The sequence below is a fragment of the Scardinius erythrophthalmus genome, assembly GCF_964197995.2.
Source record: "Scardinius erythrophthalmus genome assembly, chromosome: 12".
Classification (NCBI taxonomy): domain Eukaryota; kingdom Metazoa; phylum Chordata; class Actinopteri; order Cypriniformes; family Leuciscidae; genus Scardinius; species Scardinius erythrophthalmus.
In genome coordinates, this window is record NC_138232.1 from 40997056 (window position 1) to 41022869 (window position 25814).

The 25814-nt window shown below is 37.9% G+C and overlaps 1 protein-coding gene across 1 annotated transcript; it reads right to left on the reverse strand.

The window, feature by feature from the left end:
• Positions 1 to 58: 58 nt before the first annotated feature.
• On the reverse strand, positions 59 to 24631 carry acvr1bb (activin A receptor type 1Bb). Its single transcript, XM_081381779.1, has 9 exons — positions 24532 to 24631; positions 12220 to 12465; positions 11540 to 11779; positions 8110 to 8340; positions 6195 to 6362; positions 5179 to 5335; positions 4271 to 4395; positions 4047 to 4177; positions 59 to 2989 (listed from the first exon to the last, which is right to left on the reverse strand). Exons 1-9 carry the CDS (start codon positions 24593 to 24595, stop codon positions 2864 to 2866), a joined length of 1488 nt encoding a protein of 495 aa, XP_081237905.1. The 5' UTR covers positions 24596 to 24631; the 3' UTR covers positions 59 to 2863.
• Positions 24632 to 25814: the final 1183 nt, after the last annotated feature.

Genomic DNA, 25814 nt, shown 5'->3' on the forward strand with positions numbered 1-25814 from the left:
GAAAATATTTAATATTCTAAATAAAAAATTTGAGTAAACAAATTTCTTTTTTTTTTTTACTGTGAACTTTGGTATTGAAAACTTAGTTCCCTTACTTTCAGAAAGTTATTTCAAGTAAATGTTGTAAGTCCTAATAACTTTATACTTGTCAAGTTGAAAATACTCAATATTCTGATTAAATTATTCTATGCAATTTAGTAGTCAAATGACTACAAAATTACATCTAGTGTATGACTTCAAGATTACATCCGCTGGAATCTTGAATAACACTCCCCACATTTACAGGTCTAAAGTGACATGTGGACGCAATAATGAACACTTGACAAATGTAGGAAAATCTGTGTTTATTACCATTTAATAATTACCCATGTACATGACTGGAAACTGAAAATTCCTGAAAAATCCATGTAGATTTGGAAAATACAGGCAGATTATACAGGTAGGCTGTGAGGTCAGAGGATAGAGGAACTTCTTTATGATAGACCAGAACTGGGACTGTTTTCAGTAATCACATTGCTGTCGATCTTTTATCCAGGCGACGGACGAAAGGGACGAGTCGTTCACGGAGACCTAACGCTTTCTGGAAGCTATAAATATATGTACAAACTCTCGTTTAACAGGAGAAACAAATACAGGTCCATCCAGAACTCTTATTGTCGATTCTTGATCCTGACAGATTTGATGGTCAGCAGCTCGTGCGCGCCAGTGTAGTCTTAGTTCTCAGGAGGGTCGAGACTCAATCTATCCAGTGTTACAATCACATTTCACATACGCTGACATGGAAGTTTGGATCAATATTACAAAAAAAAAAAAAAATGGGGAAAAAAAATTCTAAAAGAAACCATCTTCCAACTCTATGCAATCATATTTGGCTTTCTCTGGACACATTAAATAGAGTAAGGTGACTTTGAATTGTTGCAAATGGACGAATGAGATTATAACAGTACTTATTTCGATTGTCAAACATCAGACACGTACTCTAGACATTAATCCTGAAACATCTGGGAGATAAAAATCAATAATAAGATGAAAGACCACAGACCCAAACCCCTGTACAGCTGCTTCAAGACAATTCCTACGGTTAAAAGCGCTATACAAATTAAACCTGAATTAAATCTGAACTGAGTCACATAAAAAAAAAAAAAAAAAAAAAACACAAAACAGATTAAATAAAATACAGCTAGCTACAACCACACAAATGTCTACAGAATCAAAGTTGATTATTAAAAAAAAGGTCATACATTATAGAAACTATATTTACATCTTGCATATTTCATACAGAAGCGGAGAGGAACAGAAGGGCAGTAGTATCCACTGAGTACAAGAGGAAATTTGGAGTCATAAATACAGTGTATTAGGAGTAAAGAGGCTTCAACGCCCAACTTTTCAAGTCAACTTACATTTTCAAGTCGTTTTTTTCTCATTACAGGCCCAGTGCATGAAGAATGAGATCATCTTCCTCTAGAACTCATTGTGCCTTTGAGGAATAGTTCACGCCAAAATTAAAATCCTGTCATTATTTATTCACACTCAAGCTTTTCTTTACAGTGAAAGTGAGTGGATTCTGGGAGTGTCAAGCTCAGAAAAAGACTAAAAAGCATCATAGATGTAGTCCATATAAATTCAAAGTACTTCTAGCACAATAGTGTTCTGATTTTTCTCGGAAAAGAGCAGCGTGCACATTCTGCTCACTGTCTCCTTTTGGGTTGCATAAAAAAAAAAAAAAAAAAGGGGGTTTGGAACAATATGAGGGTGAATAAATGATGAGCATTTTAATGTTTGCTTTAACTATTCCTTACAAAACAGTCTCCTCAACTAATAAAATGTGCGTTATCGTCAGTGTCCTCGCCATTTTTAGTGTCATTTAATGCTACAGTGAGAAGCAACAAACAGGTTTAGCTATGAAAAACAAAGTTTAACAAAAGCCTGAACTTTACCCAGCAGTTCTGGTTGGGTTTCACGGACCGGTGACCCGCACAGCTTCACATCTCAGAACGACCCTGTCCAACGCTCGGGACGCACAAACACCATCAAGATGCCAACACTTTAGCTTAGACGAAGGATTCGGAAAAGAAAAAAAAAAGAAAAAAAAAAAGGGTGTGCTATTTACACTTCCATACTTTTAAAAAATATACTATGTACAGTAGCTTTATTTGCCCATGGAGGAGAGAAGGAAATCTAACGGCGATAAAAAAATAAGGACAATATGAAGGATCTACAAGCTAAAATAAATAGACATCCGTACCGTACCGTTCAGTAGTAAGAAAAGACGTTTGTGCCAGTGTGCGATTCCAAAAATCAAGATGGCTATAATCCACGCTCATGAAACCTCCGTAATAAAGTGCAAATAAGGTTGTTTTGCTAACAGCTTTAACGTGGTTACGAAACACTGGGTAAGAGAAGGAAACACATGACTAGCAGTGCCATCGGCCCACCTTAAACCAAATTAACCCCGCTCTAAACCTGTAGTTTGTGTATTTCACCTGGTTTAGAGCTTAAACTGGTTAACCAAGGTGTCTGATCTAAGAGAACGCAAAAAGCCTGCATGTGTTCACCAGAAGTTAAAAGGGTTTGGAAAATGATCTTTGGGGAAAATTGATTTGAAGAGAAATCATGAAAGTCACATGACAGAGTTGGGTGGTAGTAGTGGATGATGTGTGTCAGTATTTTCAGAGGGAGAGACGCTAGCGTAGGTTCAGTAGTTTTGGCGGTGGGGTGAGGTAGGCCCCGTCACAACTGAGTGGACGGAAATACTTATTAAACTGGCAGGATAGTTTAGAGTGGTAGCATGTCTGTACACGACGTCTTTCCTAGGAGTGTTACGCTCTCTCTCTCTCTCTCTCGCTGAAGGTAGTGTTTGCGCTCAGATTTTCATGTCTTCGTCCACGCTGAGTTGAGACAGGGTTTTCTTGATACGGAGAGCCGTCAGTCGCGCAGCGCCGTTCGCGTACCAACACTCTCGCATGATCTTCCCCATCACACGCAGCGCCTGGAGGGAAGGAAAGGCATACGAGAGTGAGTTTACCCACATCATTCTTATACTACAGATATTATCTATTGTAATATTGCACAGCATGACAACTAGCACTTTTTAAACATCAAATGTCTGATCATTTTTCAGAAAATCATCAAATATGTGCTTATGCTCAATCATTCAACCCTGTTTATTTTGTTGAACTATTTTTAATTATATGAAATTAAATAAAAAGATAAAAATTTGGGATCAGTTTTTATTTATTTATTAATATTCTTATCCAGCAAAGATGCATTAAATTGATTTTCTTTTTAAAAGTGACCATAAAGACATTTATATTGTAAAGATTTTCTATTTCAAATAAACATTCTATTCAAAGAATCCTAATAAAAATGTATCACGGTTTCCACAAAAATATGAAGCACAACTATTTTCAACATTGATAATAATCATAAATGTTTCTTAAGCATCAAATCATCATATTAGAATGATTTCTGAAGGATCATGTGACTCTGAAGACTGGAGTAATGATGCTGAAAATTCAGCTTTGATCACAGGAATAAATTACATTTTAATATATATTTACATAGAAAAATGCAAATCACAATATTAATAGAAAATAGAAAATCACAATATTACTGTTTTTACTGTATTTTTAATCAAATAAATGCAGCCTTGGTGAGCAGAAGAGACTTTTTTAAATAATAAACTTTTGAAAAGTAGTATAATTATTTTTATGTATAATATAATGTTTATTGCAATATAGAAAGCAGTTATGCAGAGATAACTATAAAATCAATAGAGTATATAATGAATTATATATCATTTCTGAGCTGGACAAACAAGCACCTCATTTCATTGACTTATTTAACAGTTTCAAGCTCTATTTTATACCTTCCTCATGGAAAAGACATAATCATCTTAATCCATAAAAGATCATATATAAATTTAGTAGGAAAAAAAACAGATCATTGGGAAATCATCATGATATTAACATCAAAATGACACATGAGGGTCACTGTAAGGTGAGTCTAGTATGGTAGTTAGCATGGGTTGTTGTGACGTCTCTCACCTCATAGCTCTGCCACCAGTTCGGTATGTTGGGTCGTAATCTCTGGTCACATACAACTTTCCTCATTTCTTCTATGGATGGATCGGAGGGCACCAGGTCATAGTAGGGCAGTTGGTACTCTTCGTGAATTCCTGAAGGGAAACAGCAGAGGAGCATTAATAAGAGCAATGGCTAGCATAAACAATGTGCCTTTGGTAAAAAATGGTTTTGATTAACTTCAGTACCTCCAGCATTGCAGCGGCGAGCAATCTCCCAGTACACGAGTCCTAAAGCGTAGATATCAGCGCATTTAAACGAGTCAAAGTGACGCATGTTTATACTCTCCTCTAGAACCTCAGGTGCCATGTACCTGAAACACAACAGAAACAGACATAAACACGAGGAGGATTACTTAAGCCCAAAGTATACTTCCATTTTTTTATATGTATACATACAGTCGAACGTGTAGCCTTACAAAGTAAGAGGTTAAAATGAACAACAGAGCTATTACATTCATCTGCTATTCATTTCCAGATATAATATTTACACTCAAATAAAAGCTGAAATGTTTGTATATAAGGTCGTTTTAATAAACACTTCTTCATGGCAAATTTATTCAAACATGCATATATAATTAACAGTAAATAAGCTCTTCTCTAATGTTTTTATAGCTAACTAACGAACTGTGAACACTGGGTGACTTTCCTGAGGGTAAATGCAACATTATTGTTCACAAGCTGTTTTACTGAAACCTTTCCACGGTTGAAGCGCAGACTGTGATTACGAGTCATGATGTTGTACTGTATCTTTCAACATACCTTCTGATATTCATGCATGTTTTTCGATATATGACTTGTATTAAAGTGGAAGAAAGGACTCGTGCTCCGCACTGCTGCTTGAACCGAGGCACTGCAGCGATCCGTCACATTTAAGAGCTTCAAAACGCCATTTTGTGATAAAATGTACAGAATCTGAAAGCTGAGACTGGCCGATACATCGGTGCATCTCTAGTAAAAAACAAAGTATTCTTTGGGCTTTAAAGTACATATAGTAGAAACCACAAACCACACGTGTTGGGTCAGATTATCGTCACATGCGTGTTCATATACATGTTTTTCTTGGCTGTTATTTCTGCACGTAATGTACGGCGTACCTCTTAGTGCCGACGCGTTGGTTGGGGGCGATATCGATGGTGTCAGAGACCGACTCGTGACGAACTGCCAGGCCGAGATCAGCGATTGCACACGTGCAGTTTTTCTTCACCAGGATGTTCTTGGACTTCAGGTCACGGTGAGCGATGCCAGGCTTTCCTGTCGAGAAAAAAATCAACCTTTACAGATTCATGTACGCACACACATCTAGTAAACACTTTTCTCTGGTCAGAGAGGGATCGCAATATCTCTGTTCCACACCCTTAAGAGCGCCACATACACAATCAATCAATCAATCATTTATTTATAGAGCACATTTAAGACACAACCGAAGTTGACCAGTGCTTTACAAGGAATAAAAGAGACACAAAATTAATAGACAACAATATACATACATAAATACCAGACAATACAAAAAGCACTCAACACAACACACAACATTTTTAGGCATCATGACAGTGGGCCTCAAAAAACAAAAAGCTGCCTAAGTTGGCATAGCAAGTATCCATCAATGATGTAACCATTCCAGAATGGCAGAGACGACAGATGGAGTCAAGGGAAACTGATTTTAAATATATTTGAGTCAGTACTGAAAGGGACTGAAAAATATTGATTATTGCACCCAATATTTGTGTGATCTCTTTAAGTTTGTTCGTTCTTATTAAAGTCATTATTTTAACAAATGCTAATGTAAGACTCTCCTAAAATTACAGGCACTATTACTAGGTTTGGCACAATGTTTAACAGTATAATTATTACAAACATATATTAACATGTATATAAACACACACACAATATTTGATCAAATTTGTGACCCTAGACCAAAAAAACACATGGGTAAATTTATTTATATTGAGATTTATACATCATCTGAAAGCTGAATAAATAAGCTTTCCATTGATGCATGTTTGTTAGGATATGACAATATTTGGCCGAGATACAACTACTTGAAAATCTGGAATCTGAGGGTGCCAAAAAAATTCTTTAAACTTCGTCTAATAATATGACGCACACTCACCCTGAGTGCCCAATATCTCCATATGCAGATGTGCCAGGCCGCTGGCAGCCGTCAGAGCCAGTTTGATCATGCCCTCGATGGTGACTGAATATCGGTTCAGATAGTCAAACAGGGATCCATTCTCATGATAGTCTGACACCAACCACAACTGAGTCCATGTGCCATTATCTGTGACAGAGACAATTAAATATTATTATACCCAGATCACAACATCATACAGTATTAATGCACTGCATATTAGGGCTGGGAAAATAAATCGATTAATTGCGATTCATGGATCGATTCCAATATTTTATGAATGCGTCGCCATTCTCTCTCGAATCAATTCTGAGCTTAGTTTTTAACAGCAGATGGCACTCTAGGCTAGTTTTTAACCACACGCTCAAATGAGTGCTCGCCTGAGTCTGAGAATGTATTAGTGATGAGTCGTTCATGAACGATCCGTCCTGTAAATTATTTTTGATTGCATTATAATGATTTCTTAATTCAGAATATGATCAAGATTGCGTAGGTGGATGTGTTCGGGGAATTTGCCAATTAAAAGTAGGGATGGGACGATTACCGGTTTCACTATAAACAACAATAAAATGTACTGACGGTTAGTAATATCGTTTAAAATGTAATTATCATTAAAACCGTGTTTGATTATCGCGATTTTAGATCCTATTCAGCCAGCAACAGTCTGTTTATAAATCCATTATGTACAGCGTACAAAACAATCGTTCAGACAAGATGATCACAACAATATTATCAAACTCTGTAAACAATAAATCAACTCCGATTTAATTTTCAATACAATTAAAAACGGAGACGCAAGACGGCAGGTTGTATTTGAATGAAACGAGAGAGCGCGTCCGTTGTGATACATGGTGTAACGTCTGTCAGAGAGTTTGAAGTCTGCCCAGATACAAGACAGTGCAAATAAACCGGTAGTTCCACGAGACTTTTATAGATGTTTTCTCTCAGTTAAGCACACTCTTCACATACACGTCGAAGAGCGAATGTTAAAAGGGAAAAGAAAACACTCGAAAACACGCTACAAATCAAAGTGTAAGTAAACACATTATAAAACCACGGTCAGCAGTAGAGCAGTCATCTTCCTCTTTGCGCGATCAATCTCACTCTCACTTTGCGTGCGCGCTCACATAAAAACAGCATGCATACAATAACTTACGCCATAGAAGAAGTTATCTTAAAGGCACATCCACATTCATGTCATGAACACTACTTAACACTAGGTGGCCGTTACAATGGATGTGTGCGGTGTTATAATGCGTTGCTATTGACGACCGTCATTATAAGGAAGGAAATGCTTTAAAAAGTGCATAGAGCTGCTTGTTTTATTTGTTGTTTGTTGATTTTCAAATATAAAACTTGTTGAAATGTCTTCAGTGTGAGCATCAACTCTTTTTGAACACTTTCATCTCGTTTTAACAAAACCGTGATAATATTGATAATCGCGATAATTTTGGTCACTATAATCGTGATATTACATTTTCATACCGTCCCATACCTAATTAAAAGTATAACATTTAAAGCCCCTTAAATGAACGAAATGACTCGAAAAAAGATTCGTTCATTTTTACGATTGAACAAGAGAGTCAGTAAAATGATCCGAACTTCCCATCACTAGAATGTACTTGCACCTCAGAATGCTTTTATGACGTGAGATTAATGTAAACACCCTTGTAATTCGCTTTTCAAACTTTATGAATGATTAATTTATAGGTTCAAGTGGTGTGTGTAAGGCATTGGAAGCAAGCAGAGTACGGCTGTTTCTAAAGCACGCACTGGCCTCTGCTGTCAACAAAGAAGCTCAGAATCGATTCGAGAGAGAATCGTGATGCATTCGGAAAATCTCAGAATCCATCCAGAATCATTTCTCGATTCCCCTACTGCATATTCATTAGTTTACCTTTGTTGTCGGCAGCAATGAAACCCAGAATATTCTCGTGGCGGAGCATGATGGTCTGGTAGATTTCAGCTTCACGAAACCAGGAGCGTTCTTCACGAGAGGAGAAGATCTTCACCGCGACGTCTCCTCCTCTCCACCTCCCCCTCCACACCTCCCCAAAGCGCCCTTTACCGATGATCTCCTGCAACACTATTGTACGGGCCACTGTCCTCTGGACAAACAGTGGCAGACCTGCAGCACACAGAGAGAAAAAGAGAAAGACTTTATAAAACAACTCACAATATGCTGGAGGAGAAGATTATCAGTGAACTACTTGTATGTTAATCTGTTCTTCACACAAAGCATCACATAATTTCAGAAGATTTGTGCTGCATCTGATATCGCATACGCATACTATATAGTAGTGTTGTCTATGGGATCCGCTGATAGACGCCTGGTTTCAAACTCTCCCGTGTGTATCTGTGCAAGTGCTCGGTGAAGACAACATGTTTTTGAAACGTTGATCGTTGTAACCAGTCACAGAAATATATAAAATATAGCCAAAAAAAATTAGGACACACCTCCAAATCATCGAATTCAGGTATTCCAATCACGTCCATGGCCACAGTTGTATAAAATCAAGGACCAAGGAATACAGACGCTTCTACAAACATTTGTGAAAGAATGGGTCGCTCTCAGGAGCTCAGTGAATTCAAGACTGGTACTGTGATTATAGGTTGCCACCTGTGCAATAAGTGCATTTAAGAAATTGCCTCACGACTAAATATTCCACGGTCAACTGTTAAGTGGAAGCAATTGGGACCAACACCAACTCAGCCACGAAGTGCTAGACCACGTACAATTACAGAGCGGGGTCAGCGCACGCTGAGGCTCACAGTGTACAGAAGTCGCCAACTTTCTGCAGAGTCAATAGCTACAGACCTCCAAACTTCATGTGGCCTTCAGATTAGCTCAAGAACAGTGCGTAGAGAGCTTCATGGAATGGGTTTCCATGGCCGAGCAGCTGCATCACCAAGTGCAATGCAAAGTGTCGGCAGTGGTGTAAAGCACGTCGCCACTGGACTTGCGAGCAGTGGAGACGTGTTCTCTGGAGTGACGAATCACGCTTCTCTGTCCGGCAATCCAATGGACGAGTCTGGGTTTGGCGGTCGCCAAGAGAACGGTACTTGCCTGACTGCATTGTGACAAATGTGAAGTTTGGTGGAGGGGGGATTATGGTGTGGGGTTGTTTTTCAGGGGTTGGCCTTGGCACCTTATGGCGCTTTTCCATCACCAGTACCAGCTCAACTCGGCTCGCTTTTCGCTCCGTTTTCCATTGCAGATAGTACCTCCACAATAGTTCATTGGCACCATTTATTTTAATGGCATATTTTTTATGAATGAAGACCAGTATCACTGATATAGCTACTTAAAGTCTCGATGAAAATTAATTTTTCCAAAATTTGAAACATTTATTAGGCTTAAAAAAAATAACTACTTTTAATTTAAGTGAACTTAAAACAATCCTCACTTAAACCCCTAATAAATGTCATATTTACTTGTACCTTACCCGTCTAACCGATGTGAATTATATAGAAATTGAATACGTTTATAAAACAGTCCGCACTGCATAAATTATAAATGAAAAATAGATTAATCCTTAAGCGTTGAGCTGTTAGTAATTTTCTGTTCCCATTGTTCTTTGGTTAACTTTACAAACAGAGAGAATTGCTGTCACTTTAATACCTGCCGCTGCTGACAGGGTCTCACGCATCTCATTCTCTACTCTTTACTTCCATTTTAGATTGTATTTAACTCATTTGACTGTTCTTGTGAAGATACTTGATAAAACTGACATTTTGGCATAAATGTGTGTGTTATGGTTCGTTCAAGCGCGAAAGAGAACTCGATGGCGCGCTGTCGACTGCGATACTGGCGCGCGTCTTTCTGTGTGTGTGTGTGTGTGTGTGTGTGTGTGTGTGTTTCAGGAGGACATTCACTGACAGCGCGTTCTCTTTTATCTTCTCGCGCATTGATAGTTTAAAACATTTGCGTGAAGGAGAGCATGATCATAACCCAAAGGATGACAGAAAGAACGGATGCTGCGATAAATATTTAAACACGTTAAAGCTGGACAGATATTAAATCGCATGCGTTTACGTTGACAGCACTAACGTTAGGCTACTTGTCATACATTGCTGACAGAAAATGCTGCGGTTTAAAGTGGACTCGTTTTCATGGTAGGCCTACACAGAATGTTTTTTTTTTGTAAGCTACACAGAATATTTAATTAAATATTAAAATGTAATATTTAGCCAAGTCTGAAGTTACCAAGGAGCAGCATATGTTAACGTTAGCTCAGTTATCAACAGGTGTAGACAGAAAATATGATTATCCTGACCTGAGCTAATTTACTGAATCAACCAACTCACATCTCCTTTCTTTCTTTTCATCCATGATGACATTAAAGTCCCCTGTTGTAGTTTCTGGCATTTCATCGCTGTCTGTGCCGCAACCGCTACTTGCTCATTAGAACATTCAGTGAGCTATTTTACACAGGCTCGGTCCTGCTCCTCCGTGGCAATGACGGCGTGCGGTTAAACATCATAACAAACGAATTTGAGTGGAGGTGGGGGGGACAACGGGATTTTGGAAAGTGTCCCCATAGGAAATTACGCCCGTGGGTAGGACATCATCCCCAAGCATCATGAACTAGCGCTCCTTTCACCGACAACGCTAACGTGACGTATAAATCTCAATCACACTGTGTTGCCAGGCCCCGCCCTGCTCTGCTTCTGATAGGCTTGTAACGTTAGTAGAGCTGCGTTCCTTTCATATGATTGGTAGGTGAAATCACTTGACTCGAAAAAGTACATTCTGTAAAATATGAATGTGTATAGTATGAATGAAATTCAAAAGCACTACATCTGCCATGTTGTCACTGACACGTGCCGGTGCCCTACAGCGTCAGTTGTGCCGCTTCACTGTCATTCAAAACTCCTCTCCTGTGGCTTCATGGGATAGTAAAGTGTCCATCGAATGCACAGAATCTCGCTGGAAGCAGGTCATCTGGGGACTTTTCCCCTACTGTTTTATGAATACTATGAATTCGGACGTACTACTCGGCTCACATACAGTTTTTCACCTACTATATAGTATGGTAGTAAACACTACTGGTGTGCATTTTGAGACAAAACAATGGCACTGACATATTTTAAGATATATCAGTGCAAGTTGCCTTCCCTTAAAACAGCTCAAACATGCATTTTAGTCTTGGACTAAAGCTTAAGCTTTGTCTGGTATACTAAAAACTAAATCTAAACTGAAAAGATAATGAAAATCTAATTCAAAATATTAATCAAAACTATAATAGAATATAAATAACACTGTCGCATACATGCATTAATAAATTCTACAAATCATGCAGAACCTTTTTTCCTGCGATACTAACCTGACCCAGATCCTGAGGTGGAGAGGTCGTAGATGAGGTCCTGTAAGGTCTTGTCCTTGGCCAGGAACATGTGTTCAGTGCTGGGATCCTCCACCTCCAGCCTCTGCCGGTGGCCGTAAGCTCGCTGGTGGTGCTGGAAGAGGAAGAGACCCAGCAGAACCAGCACACACAGAACAAAGACCGGACCCGCCACCACTGCCGTGAGCTCCACCGGCCCCCAGTCCTGTTCTGGACCCGTCACTGACAGAGGACACAATGCATTAGTTGCTTTGATGACATCTAGAATTTGCTGGTTGAATTTCGCATTGATTACAGCTGATGTAAAGATCACTCAGATCTACTATCTCTTCCTAGAACTAGACTTGAAAATAGTCGTGATCGTGCCAAGGAATATGGAATCAGATCCGCCCAAACATTGTCAATTTTTAAATCCACCTTGAAAACGTGTATCTTTTTTTCAATTGCTTTCAATATATCTTGATTATCATTATTGTTCAATATTTTACCTTAGTTCATAGGTTTTTCCATTTTATTGTTCTTTATTTTGCTTTACTTTTTTATGTGTTTTCTATCTTATTGTTTGTTTCTTTGGCTTTTGTAAATCACTATGGTCAACACCAGTTGTTTTAACATGCTACATAAATAAAAATTGTATTGTAAAGTAATGTAATGGCGCTCACCTGTTGGTACTCTGAGGGCAATGCTGTTGCAGTAATCTGAGTAGCAACAGTGTGTGTTCACCAGTCCCTCTGTGCTGAGGCAGGAGATTGGCTGGCCCGGAGGAATCAGCATCTCTTTCTTAATGCAGAGTCGCACTTGCTGCTCCTGTCCTTTAATGACAGAGGTGGAGGCCAAGCACGCCCCGTTGGTCTCGCACTGAAAATCATCCTTCTCACAGTGTGGTGCAGTGCAGTTACAGAACAGAGCTGCAGGGAGAATCAAACACAAAGATTACATGAAATATTATATTTATTAGGACTTACCATTAGTCGACTAGAGATTTGGTCGACCAAAAATGCTCTTATGTTAACTTAGATAAATGTTCGTTATTATCAGGCGCATATCCATGTGTGGAGAGAGCTTACTGTATGACATACATCACTTGCATTCAACTTAAAATACTCATATCATTCAGATAAGAGCAATGCAAACTGTAAAGGGTCTACTTTTATTTCTGTAAACTCATAACAACAAAAAGTTCAGGATGCACTTCTGCCCTCTCGGTCTCAGTGAACTTGAGCACGTCAGGAAAATGAACCGAAGCTCAATGCATACTTTCCTCACAAATTATTAAAATGTTTAGTCTCCTTCTGTTTTTTCATGACACTAAAAATCATAACATTTGCCGGTGCGCTGTGGCAAGCTTTATGTGTGTGTTTGAGCACTGATTAGGCAATGTGTTATATAGGCAATTAGGTTCATTTTATTTATGGCTTACTAATATAAACGCATGATTAGTTGACTAATCGCTTAAATGAGCGACTACTAGTCAACTAGAAAAATCTTTAGGCGAGAACAGCCCTATTATTTGTGAAGTCTTTTCAACAGCAGGAGGTGGCAGGGATCAGTAGAGTCATATACTGTGAATAAAGCAGCATCATGTCTGTTTATGTAGGGAGAATCTCAAAAAAGGTTTAAACCAGAGGCAGACTAGACTGAGACAATTGTTTAGCGTTATTTGACTTTTGTATTAGTTTTATGTAGCTATTATTTGTCATTGTTTGAGCATGTGAATTTAACATAAAATAAAGTATGGTGGTATGGAAAGCACTCCCTTTTCACAATCCGAATCAATTTCTGATAAAATACACATAGGACAGCATAAACCTCCCCACAATTTTTTATGGCTAAAAACCCAATCATCAGGTCTGTCCATTACGAGCAGCCAGACAGAGAGGATTCAATCATACTGGAACCAGAACACATTTAAATGGAGGATGTAGACGAACCAAAGTGGCCCCAGACGTCCCTCACCTGCGGTCCACAGTCTCAACGCATCTGAGCTGCCTTAGGCAATGAGAGCTGAGCGATAGGCTGCAGGATTTTTCTAGAGATGTGCAAAACTGCATTTTTGATTTGGTGAGATCTAAACCAAAGAACTACAACGTGTTCATAAAGCTGTATGGAGCATAATGAAGACCGTCTAAATATGAGTTTTCTACAATTTTGAATTTTAAAATTAACTTCATGGTGCAAGATGAAAAAAGAAAACACCCCCCAAAAAATACACATTCCAAAGTCATCCATCTGGAGTATGATTGACCTTACATATACACCTTCTCAGAAATGGTTTTAAAGTGCTGATAGTCCAAAAGCTACTGTTGCATGCTAAAAACCCTCTCCAAGAAGTGTATTCAAAATGATCCTTTTTTAAGCACTACTAAAGATACTCACTCGCTGAATTCTCTGGCCATCTTGACCCATCTCTGGATCTTTCCTACTGTCCATATATTGGATTTCTTTTTTATTCGACCACTATTTAAATCGCAATCACACTTCCTTAAAGGGGGGGTGAAATGCTCATTTTCACTCAATCTCCTGTTAATCTTGAGTACCTATAGAGTAGTATTGCATCCTTCATATCTCCAAAAAGTCTTTAGTTTTATTATATTTATAAAAGAAAGATAGGCTGTACGGAGTCTTTCCGGAAAAAAAAGAGCGGCTGAAGGCGTGCCGTGTGGGCGAAGCTAAAGCTGTGCTAACGCGCCGAGCTAACAACACACAGAGACATTTGAAGCAGTTTTACTCACCGCCCGGTTCCAACGCACGACCGCGAACCTTTATCATTGTGACTGCTCGATCCTTAAGCATTAGACGATCTGCAAATCCGTCGATCTGGGCTTTGTTTATGAAACAATCATCGTCGAAATGCAGGGAACAAACAGTCTTGCACAACTCCGTCCACTGGTCCCTTAACGCTGGGTTCTTTGGGAATCTGTGCAGGGTTGTCTTGCCCTGGCAACCAAAAACCCACTTCTTTGGTGACATTGACTTCCCTAGAGCCGAGCACAGCGCTTTGATGGGCGAACTGCTTTCGCTCTCTTCTCTCTCTGGTCTACGGTTGCGCGCGCGCCCGCGTCCTTCCGGAAAAGTGCCCTTAGGACCCGTATAAGGAAATTCCGCAACATCTGACGTCACACATGGCCATACTCGAAAAAAACTTTCCGAAACTTGTGACAAACCGGAAGGAGCATTTTTGGAACAGAAATACTCCTTCAAACGTACAATTTAAGTTTTGAAACTTTGTCCATGTTTAGCATGGGAATCCAACTCTTTAACAGTGTAAAAAACTCAGTATGCATGAAATAGCATTTCACCCCCCCCTTAAATAACCTCCTACCTGGTTCCCCAGATATACGCTCAACAGCGCCATCCCCAGTACGGAATAGGAAAAACACAAATCATTGACGACTGTCACAAAATAACACCCGTTTATTTTCAGCATCTCTGTCCTCCTCTGAGCCAATCATAAAAATATATCACATTTATAAAAATCATAAAAGATTTACATATTGAAATCTAAAAAAAAAATACTGCAGAGTGTTTGATTACAAGGGTCAGATGATCTGAATGGTTTTTGCTACAGGTCAGGAAACCATGACTAACATTAGAGCTTTCCATGGAAAAAAGTAAGATGCAACAGAACTGTAAAACAAGGCTCTACTAATCACCGGCAGGTAATGATTGTGTACAGGAGTTATGCAAGAGCTGCTGATGTGTAACTTTCATTTGGCACTTGATTCACTCTCTGGTAAAGCTCCTACACAACGTTATTATTGAATTTTTTTTTGTGACATGGATAATTAGAAAGTGTGAAGTGAAATTTGAAAAAACAGTTGTTCAAAATGTTCTCGGCACAGCTCGGTTTTGACAGCGCTGAACGCAGGCTGCGGCGTGTTGCGATCATGGCGTGACTGAACACAGCTCCAGCTCATGCCAACAGGAACCATTTCAAGCCAAAACAAAGAGTGATTAAACAAATTAAGCCTTGATCAATTCACATTAAGAGGATCTGGTCTTACAGTATACTCTTGCAGTACTGGCCAGGTCGTGTCTAAATGTTCTGCTCTCAGCATCAGATAAGCAGCGTGGGAGATTTCTACTTTACTAGTAATCAGTGTTTGTCAATGTTTGCATGATGTAGGAAGTTGCGGAAAGTGTAAATTTAACATGTGGGCTTGGTTTTCCACTGATGACGTTTCATCACATCAGTGCCAGTGGATTGGAAGTGTAGAGGCATTATGGTTAATAAACAGGATTTCCTGTTATTTACTCTCATTCATACAATATGACGCAAAAAGAAATGCCATCACTCTGGGAGTTTCCCCTTGGGCTACACACTGACTGAAACTACTGGTTTACAGATGTTACCACATTGTCATTGTGGTAAATGTTGCAGTCTATGACATGTTTACAGTGATGCATCACAGGTCTGTTCTGATAAAATCAAATAAAAAGCTAAATGCCAGTAACAAAACGCAACTAACTCATAAAATCATGCTTTTAGGATTGCAAAATAATTAGGTTTACCAACAGGAAGGAGAAAACAAATCCCATATCTTTTGTTGAATTCACAGTTCAATCAAACTCTGCAGTACTTTGGTAAATTTTTTGTGCAATTGGGAGCAAAATTGTGTCTTTTTTTAATATTATATGCAATTAATCATTTTGCATAATGTCAAAATATGCCTCTGCAAATTAAATAAATGGAATTTAATTAAGACAATTTTTTTACTGCTGTATGCCAATCAATTTTAGTGCTGTGTTGAGTCACAGAAGATCCCCAACGTAAAATATTTTCTTGCTTTATTCAGTCTAGACCAATTTGAAAGTAACAACAACAACAAAAATCACACCAAAGAAAGCAAAAAGTAGATCCATTTAGTAAAGTAGTAGTAAATAAAAGTACAGTAAATCTAATAGCAAATCATAAGCTTAATCTTTTGAGAATGACCTCACTGGTAAAGTCTGGCTTCACAATACCGAACTCTCAAACTGACATGAACTTGTTTGTACTTGCACATGTACAGAAGTAAAGTGCTAATAAATTTCCAAACTAAAGTCCCTGAAACCTTATTTGATTAGACCAGATTTTTAGGCAAATTAGACTAACAATAGGCCTTTTTATTTTCTAGACTAGACGTCACTTGCTGAATTAAACATACACAATAGTGAAGTCATGTGAAAAATGATCGTACTGCTGTTTGTAAGGTTTGTTATATGCCACATCTCATATTATTTAAGAAAAACAGTAGGCAGTCTAGGCTACAGTGTATTTGAGCTGTAAACTGTACACTAATCCATTCCAAACATATTTTCACTCAATGATAAACTGAAATCCATCACTTAAATGGACCAAACAAAACCATAATAGATCCAACAGAACATCCATAAACAGCATGTTTAGTAAATATGAGACACTATGATTCAGTGTTGGTAATTTAAAGTCAAGTGGCCGGGTCTTGTGACTTGACATTTGACCTTTTCTATAAAATATCATTGCTTACAAAGAATTTTAAAAGAGTAAAAGATGAGACAAACTTTACTGCCACATTTGTTTGATTAATTATATCACAGTTAATTCTGCACCGTTATATTACAGTTAATGCCCTGCATCGGATAAAGTCTTTGGTCTTATGTTGAGCTTGAAAATTGTTTTTATTGTAAAACTAAAATATGATGCAATACCAATTGGCAAGACAATATGGAAAACATCAATGGGACTTTACGGGTTGAAAACAGGAAACCATTCATATCCGGATTGGAATATTAGCCAGGCTAATATGTAGCTGTTCTTTAATCATGGAGGCCCAAGGGGGATAATTAGGAACTTTAGAGGTAGTGCAATTGGATTAGTCTGATTATTGCGCACAGTTTCATTCTCCAAAAGGGAAATACACACAGTTTTGATCAAGATTTTGTATATCCCGACTTACAGACCCATGCAAAGCTTTTAAGGTCTTTACTTTATATTCAAAGGACAATTAAATAATTTGGCATTTCCGTGCATTAGGAAAATAAAACACAGAGAGACTCGCACCATCAGACATGCCGGAAACAAAGGAATATCCACTCGCATTCATGTCAAATTATTTGAACACATTGATTAAAAAAAATTATATCTAGATCAACAATCCAGAAGACCATTGGGTTCCTCGCATTGTCCACTAACAACCAACAGTAAAGCAAGAGAAGTCACGCTGCACTGTAAGCCAGGTTTCTAAACTATACTAGACACAAATATCATAAGCCATCATATGACTTTCTTAGTGTGGCATAAATATAAAGTTCACACTTTTGGTCTAAAGAAAACAGCTATGACATTTTCACAATGTGCTCCTTTATACTTGGCAACCATGAAGAAGGCATGACTAAGACACAAATATCCAGATCCCCATTCACATCCACAGTGATTTGATGCAACATGACGCATGTCGTCAACCTAGTTCTGGTTGACAATATATTAGTTTTCATGCTGCTAAAAAAATTTACTGAAAGGACAAATATTGTCAATAAATTGTACCACTGCATCAGATCAAAAGATTTGCTCCTGCAAGGACTTCAGATGAAGTAAGCTCAGAATCAACATGCACCAATGCGACATTTTTCTATATATCCTAATCATGTTAACAAACATGCATTAATTACTTTAATGAGCTTATTGTTTCCGCCTTAAATTAGCCTAATACATTGATTAAATTAATACATTATTAGCTAACTGTGTGATTTGTATATGTTTATTTCTGAAGTACATAACCTGGACACGGTCACCTCTGATCACTCTAAATTGTAATGTAGACATGCATTTTCTGTAAAGCTGCTTTGTAACAATATGTATTGTGAAAAGCGCTATACAAATAAATGTGAATTGAATCATTTTAAATTAACATTTTTTGAATGGTCATGATCAAATTTAGTCCGGCTATCACCAGACCAAGCTCAATATTTTAAGATTGAACATTAGTCTGGGGAGTCTGCTCTGTATTTTCTACGACACAAGAGGCGAGATCAACGGGCAAATGACTCTATACGCAATTGGATAGTCCTTCAACCAATCAGACCAACGATCCGGGTGACGTACTTTACCAAAGCCGGTCGGTAGTAAGGCAAACACATCCTTCTTTTGTATGATTTTTTCCAGGGCAAGTTTCTGTTCTGTTTTCAAATCTTTTAAATCTTTTAAAACAGCGTCATCAACGGGTTGCTGCGCTTCGGTGGCCGCCATGTTGAACGTAAACAAAAAGCTGCTTGCCGTCGCTTCTCTATCGTCATCGTGTTAAACCCGCCAATAGATGGATAAGCCAGTTTGTGATTGGTCCCCGCAGATTTGCAGAAGCAGGATAGAAAAATGTATAGGTTTCCAGCCTGAGCTGCAGGGCGAAATCAAATCTGGATTAACCCAGTCTAGATCAATCTGTGAATTCAAAGGAATTCAATGCCTGCAATGCTGCCCAGGCCCGAAGGCAGTGACGCAGGCCTAAACACACTCCTCTACCACTTTCTACTGTTGAGATTTTGGTGCAGCCGATCAGTGTTTGAATAACCGAAGGTTTGCCTCATCTATTCAAAGAACATTGTTCTCAAGAGTGCTGTGAAACATCCAGGTGGTCTCAAGAAAACTGGCATGCAGGAATGTCACTTTTCTTGGAGAAAAGTGGTTTTCTCTATAGTGACCACCCTGAGAATCACTCTAGCGAAGTGTTATTATGGTAGACTTAAATCTAGCCCAGTTTCCACCAAAGAAAAGGCTGTTCAGAACCAGTGAAACTGTCTCTGCTCTGGCATCTTTAAACCTGCGCATCTACAACCAGGACCGGCTAATGCCAGCGGCTGGGGAGCTCAGATAACGTCCTTAGATAATGATTTGCTTATTTTTATCCTCTTGCAAAACTCTGGCCACTTTATTTCCCCAGTCCATCTGAAATAAAAATTATGTTATTTCCAAATATCACATGTGAATTATTACTAGTTTGAGATCTGACAGGTGACTTTGGCACTGCTGCACTATCAATGATGACAAATTTGTTATTTAGCCTATAATGTAAGAGACTGAAACTCAAATGACTTTCGAACACAAACACATCTTCCTGCTTCTGCCAACTACACTTTCGAACTGACTAATACGCACTTTGTTTGGCGCAAATTATACGCCTGAGTCTCAATCCACAACACTCCACTGTGGAGATAGTTGTATTACCAGTTTATGTGTACAGTGTTCTCTTCACAGTTGAGACATTTTATCTATGACTGAAATAATTATTAACAGTCATGCATCGGATTAACAAAAGTGACTGATTAACTGAACTACAGTAGTCAACATCTGAAGTGGATCAAAACCTTTCATCAAAGTTATACATGAATTTTGAACAACCCGTTCTTGTCTTAGGTCAACTTTGATGAACTTTTTTGATCCACTTCAAATGTTGACTACTGTACATCGGAAAACTTCAGCATTTTAAAAAGACATTTGGTAATATTACAGTAATATGTTGTCATTTATCAAAACCATATAACAAATTAAATATGTATGAGCAGAGTAATCCCTCGCATGCTTCAGTTGTGTGTTCAGATCAGCTTTTCACTTCTCTCATTAAATATGATACACAATCTTTGTTTGCTCTGTTATAAATTGAGATTAAAAAGCATTAGCTGCTGTCTGGGGATTACTAATGTTATATATGTTTCTGCAAATCTGGGTGAGTAACAACATGCTTCTCATAAAGTCAGAGGGAAACATTGCAGTATAACGAGAACATAAACTGTAGGTGCAAAAAAATTGACCCTTTACACATTTCCGGGTTTCTCAGACGAGGAAGTCGTCATGGTTGGGTAAACTTCTATAGTGGGGAATGAGAAACTACATTTTTTGTGTTCACATTTGCTCAAATAGCAAAAGAAAAACTACACACTAATGTTTTCACAACTTACAAAAAAGGAAAAGAGAGAGAGAGATCCTTCTCTCAAAAGGCATATTGATCAATAGATAAACAGAACGATAGATGCACTTTATTAAACCTTTAGGGAAACTCCGAACTCTTAAAACTAGTGTGCGTGTTCAAGCCTGTAGCCTTTAATATGCAGAAAACATTAAGGGTCTTTTTACAGCGGGTTAAGGAGAAACCTTTACAGTAATAAAGAAAGCCCCCTGGCTATGAGTTACCCGTATCAAACCAAACAGAGACAAAGACTAACTGTATTTCTATATGGCGTGGAGAGAGAGTCAGACAGACATATCCAAGAGAAATGGGGGTCACTGTTCGGTCATATCCTTATTTTGTCCCCTCTTAACAATTAACTGAGATTTAACCCATTCTAGGGCTGCAAAATATATCACAAATGTATACATCGCGATATAATAATAATAATAATAATAAACTTTATTTTATATAGCGCCTTTAAAAGTTACTTCTCAAAGCGCTGTACACAGACAAGTATACAATGAAGGGGTATAGTGCAACTAACATACAGAGTATACAATCAACCAATACACTGCTAAATCACATAAAAGCAAGTCTAAAAAAATGAGTTTTAAGCAAGGATTTAAAAACACTAAAAGATTCAGCATGCCTAATCTCATATGGAATAGAGTTCCAGAGTTTTGGAGCAAGGGAAGTAAAAGCTCGGTCACCCATAGAGCGCAAGCGAGTTGAGGGAACAGTCAGAAGGCCAGAGTCAGAGGAACGGAGATCACGCCTTGGAGTATAAACAGTTAAAAGTTCAGAAAGATACTGAGGTGCTAGGCCGTGCAAGGCCTTATAAGCAAGCATGAGTATTTTAAAATCTATTCGAAACCTGACAGGGAGCCAGTGAAGGGATTCCAAAATAGGAGTGATGTGCTCTCGAGTCCTGGTTCCTGTCAGGATTCTAGCAGCTGAATTTTGGACAAATTGCAATTTATTTAGGGTTGAATTCGAGACTCCTGCTAGTAAAGCATTGCAATAATCAATACGAGAGAAAACAAAAGTATTGATCAATTTTTCTGCCACAGTAAATGATAACATGGGGCGCAATCTTGCAATATTTCTGAGATGAAAAAATGACGTTTTAACAGTGTTCTGGACATGAGGGTCAAATGTTAAATGAGCATCAAAGATCACCCCCAAGTTTCTTAATTTTGTTTGGAAATCCAAATCAGAGCCATCAACATTAAATTTTAAAGATCCGGCTTTACGTAACTTGTGAGTAGAACCAATGAGCATAATCTCTGTTTTATCACTATTAATGCAAAGAAAATTTTGATTCATCCAAATTTTTATCTCAGAAATGCAATGTTCCAGAAAAACAATAGCTGCTGTAGTTTGATCACCAGGTTTTGAATGGATGTAAATCTGGGTGTCATCTGCATACAAATGAAATTTAAGTCCAAGAGATCTAAGGAGCTGACCAAGAGGAAAAATATACATGTTAAAAAGTAAAGGACTCAAAGTCGATCCCTGAGGAACACCAAATTTGACTGAGCGAATTTTGGACTTGTATCCACCCATGGCAACAAACTGCCTGCGGTCTGTAAGGTAAGATTTAAACCAGTTTAATGCCGTCTCAGTGATGCCAAACACAGATTCCATACGAGTGAGTAAAATCGAATGATCAACAGTGTCAAAAGCCGCACTGAGGTCAAGAAGAATCAGAATTGACAGGCAACCAGAGTCCGCAGCAATTAACAAATCATTAGTAACCTTCACTAATGCTGTTTCAGTGCTGTGATATTTGCGAAAGCCAGATTGAAGGGGCTCAAATAAATTGTTTTGTGCAAGATGAGTATTCAGTTGGGAAGCCACAATTCGCTCGAGAATTTTTGCTAAAAAGGGGAGATTAGAGATGGGACGGAAATTATTGAAATTGTCCAAATCGGCATTTGTCTTTTTTGGTACTGGAGTAACGGCAGCAATTTTAAAAGCAGCTGGTACCAGACCAGAGCACAGAGAGTCATTAATAATACTCAGAACAACAGAGCTAACCGAAGGAAAGTATGTTTTAAGCAAACTAGTAGGTACAGGATCAACTATGGAGGTGGCAGCCTTCATTAGTGAAACTTCTTTACCCAGAGATATCAAATCAAGTGTGGAGAAATTTGGGAAAAGAGTGCCAGAAAAATGAGAACTACTGAGAACAGAACCAACTGAAACAGAAGTGATATTCATACAGCTTCGCACCTTATCGATCTTAGAGCTGAAAAAATCAAGAAACCCATCACAGAGATTCGCTGCAATGGGTTTATTGCCAGAACTGTGACCATTAAGCAGTCTGTTAATGACTTGAAACAATTGTCTGGGATTACTTTGGTTATTAATAATAATCTGCGAAAAATACTGAGACCTAAAGGAAGCAATCTCTGCCTTATATTCGTTTAAATATATGCATATCGCAAAAGCTTGCAATAACTGGGGTCATGAGCAAAAGACAGAGAAAATCGCTCACTGCTCTCGGCTAAATAACTTTTGTAGCTTTAATAAGAATCAGTATATATTTCATTCATACAGTGAAAACTAAGCAGTGTTTATTTTTACATTTGATTATTGAGTTTCTGTTGTTACATAGCCCTAATGTGGGCCTTCCTGAAACCCTAAACCCTGTGGTTTACACTGATGTTAAAATAACACTTCTTATGTTTCAGTAAAACACTGATGTTCACTGTCAGAAGTTGTAGGGATGTTTTCTTGTCACAAAAAGAATGTGAAACATACAGTATGTAGGTTAATATATTTTAAAGATAATTTAAGTTTTTACACTCAAGCATTATCGTATCGCATATCGAATATTGCATTATTTAATTAGTTATCATATATCGCAATTTTCTTCAATATTGTGCAGCCCTAACCCATTAATTCCAGTCAAAGTCCCACTTAGGAAGTTCATAACACTGATTAAACACTGACTATTATCATAACCTGTGCTCAGAGGTTATTGTTACTCAAAACTATATCATCATTCAAAGGAAATCTGCAGACCTATACTTCAAGCTTCAGACCACACACACGCCTTCTTCCTGTCCTGACATTAACATGTCGTTTCATACTTGATTTTCCACTGTAGATACAGTGAACAGATCCGGAGAGCTTCTCTCTACTACTTAGCCTACATGAGCAACATGTAAAAGAGGTAGAAAGTCTATTCCTTCCCTAATACTTCCTAAATACAACACATATTAATAACAAACAAATTACGATAAACATTTGGAAGAACTTAGTTCCACCTGTAATAATGGCAGAGAATTGTGCAACAGGTCAGTCGAGGCATACCTGTTTATAAAGCTCTTCTGACTGTTAAAAATCTCATTCAGACACAAATAAACAAGTTTAAAATAATCTGCCAGGGTTAAAATAAAACCATTTTTGTTTACTGTAAACTGATACTGTGATCGTGTTAATTATAAAGCGTCTTATTAATACTTCACCCACGCAAAGAGACAAAACAAATAAACCCAAAATGAATTAACTTAAAAATAAAACACAAACAAGTAAAAGTATACAGCAAATGTTTAAAGGTGTTTTTAAACAGTATTAAACCCATCTGGACGTGTCAAATATGGCGATTCAGGGTGTATGAAGTCTTATAACTTTCTGCCGTTCAACAATCATATTCAGACGCCTATCAACTTAAATCTGAAGCCTTAAATTACTCTTTTTCTCAAGCTTTTATCCGAATTTAGAGCCACGTATTAAACTAAGTTAGCCGGTTAGCATGCTAGCCCTTCACCTTTTTGAGTTTCCAACATAAACACTGTCATCCCGCGGGATTATTGTTATTTAAACTACCCACACATATAAAATATAACTTAAAGCACATTATATATTCATGTTACTGACAGAGAAAGAGAGAAAACGAAAGAAAAAGCAGAGAGTTTAAGGGGCCAGTCGTTAAATCCCAGCGCCATGTTGTTGTTGTTGTATTAAAAGCCAAACGTTCAGCGACTAAAGCACAATTAAACGAACCAAACTTACACACACCTGTAAACAAAACAATGCTGAAACAAACAAACACTTCATCCTCACCATCACACGCTCCGTTCAATCCCGATAAAACGACCAAGAGCCGCAGTATTTGCCGTGGGTCCATCCTCCTCACAGGCTCCCATCGCACTGAGATGCGCGTGGACTCAGCTGTCGAGAGCGCGCCAATGATAACTAGACGAGAGCGCGCCACAGAGCACGCGCAATACCCAGATGGACGTTTTCATGCATGTTTGTTAATAATTGGCATGTACATATTTGTGATTCTAAACTTGTTGACATTTGGACATGAATCACTTTTGATTATATTTAATCTCGCGTATGGAAAATTATAAAGATACGTTTCTTTTTCGCCTTAATTTTAAATTGGCAGTAATAGGTATTCATATTGCTGGGTTTAGACATAAGACTCACTGTAAACATGTAATTAAATACATTACGTTATTATTTATTTTCTTTGTTTTTCAAGATATGGGGCTAAAATTCGTGCTCCTCTCATGCGGCATGCCCTAGTGATGACGTTTCTCTTCAGAAGAGGCAGGTGAAGTGAACTTTGACCTTTCAGATTACCAACTCCATGTCACTTTCATGTCAAAATGAATTCTAGACAAGCGCTCATCCTTAGATGGCTGCTTTTACTTGTTGATAAAGAGATAATATTATGTGGAATATACTATGTGATATTTTATCATAACATTTAAATTAAATATATTTAAAAACAATGAAATATTACACTGTTGTCCACATTCCAAAAAGTATTAGATGACTAATGACAGTGCTAATATTTAGTTTTTTTGTAACACACACACACACACACACACACACACACACACACACATTTCTATAGGGAAGATGTCACATGTTTCTCACAGCCTTAGGGGGGCGCTGTGGTCTATGAGTGTTTCGTTGTGTGAGTGAGCTTTATATGGGTGGAGTTGTTGTCGAAAGGTAATGAGGGTTTTCGCTGTTATCTGATTAATCTATTTAAATTCTAAAAAAATTTGGCCATCCATGCTATTTTAAGAAATGTATTGCTGTTAAAGATGTTTACTAACATATATGTGCAGTTATTTTCGATGGATGGTTTTGTATTTCTGATATTATTTTTTGTGTTGTAAATTCCATGTGGTGGAATATATTTTTCTGTATATTGTATTGTGTTTAACGTTTATCTGAGTATTTTGGGGTTTTATTCTTTGTATTTTGGATGCATCTGACATTTAACTTTAATTGTCATATGCTGAAAGTTTATTTTTTCCAGTGTTAATATAACTGCAGCTAAAACTATATTATTTCGTTTTATAATTTTGTATGCATTTATAACA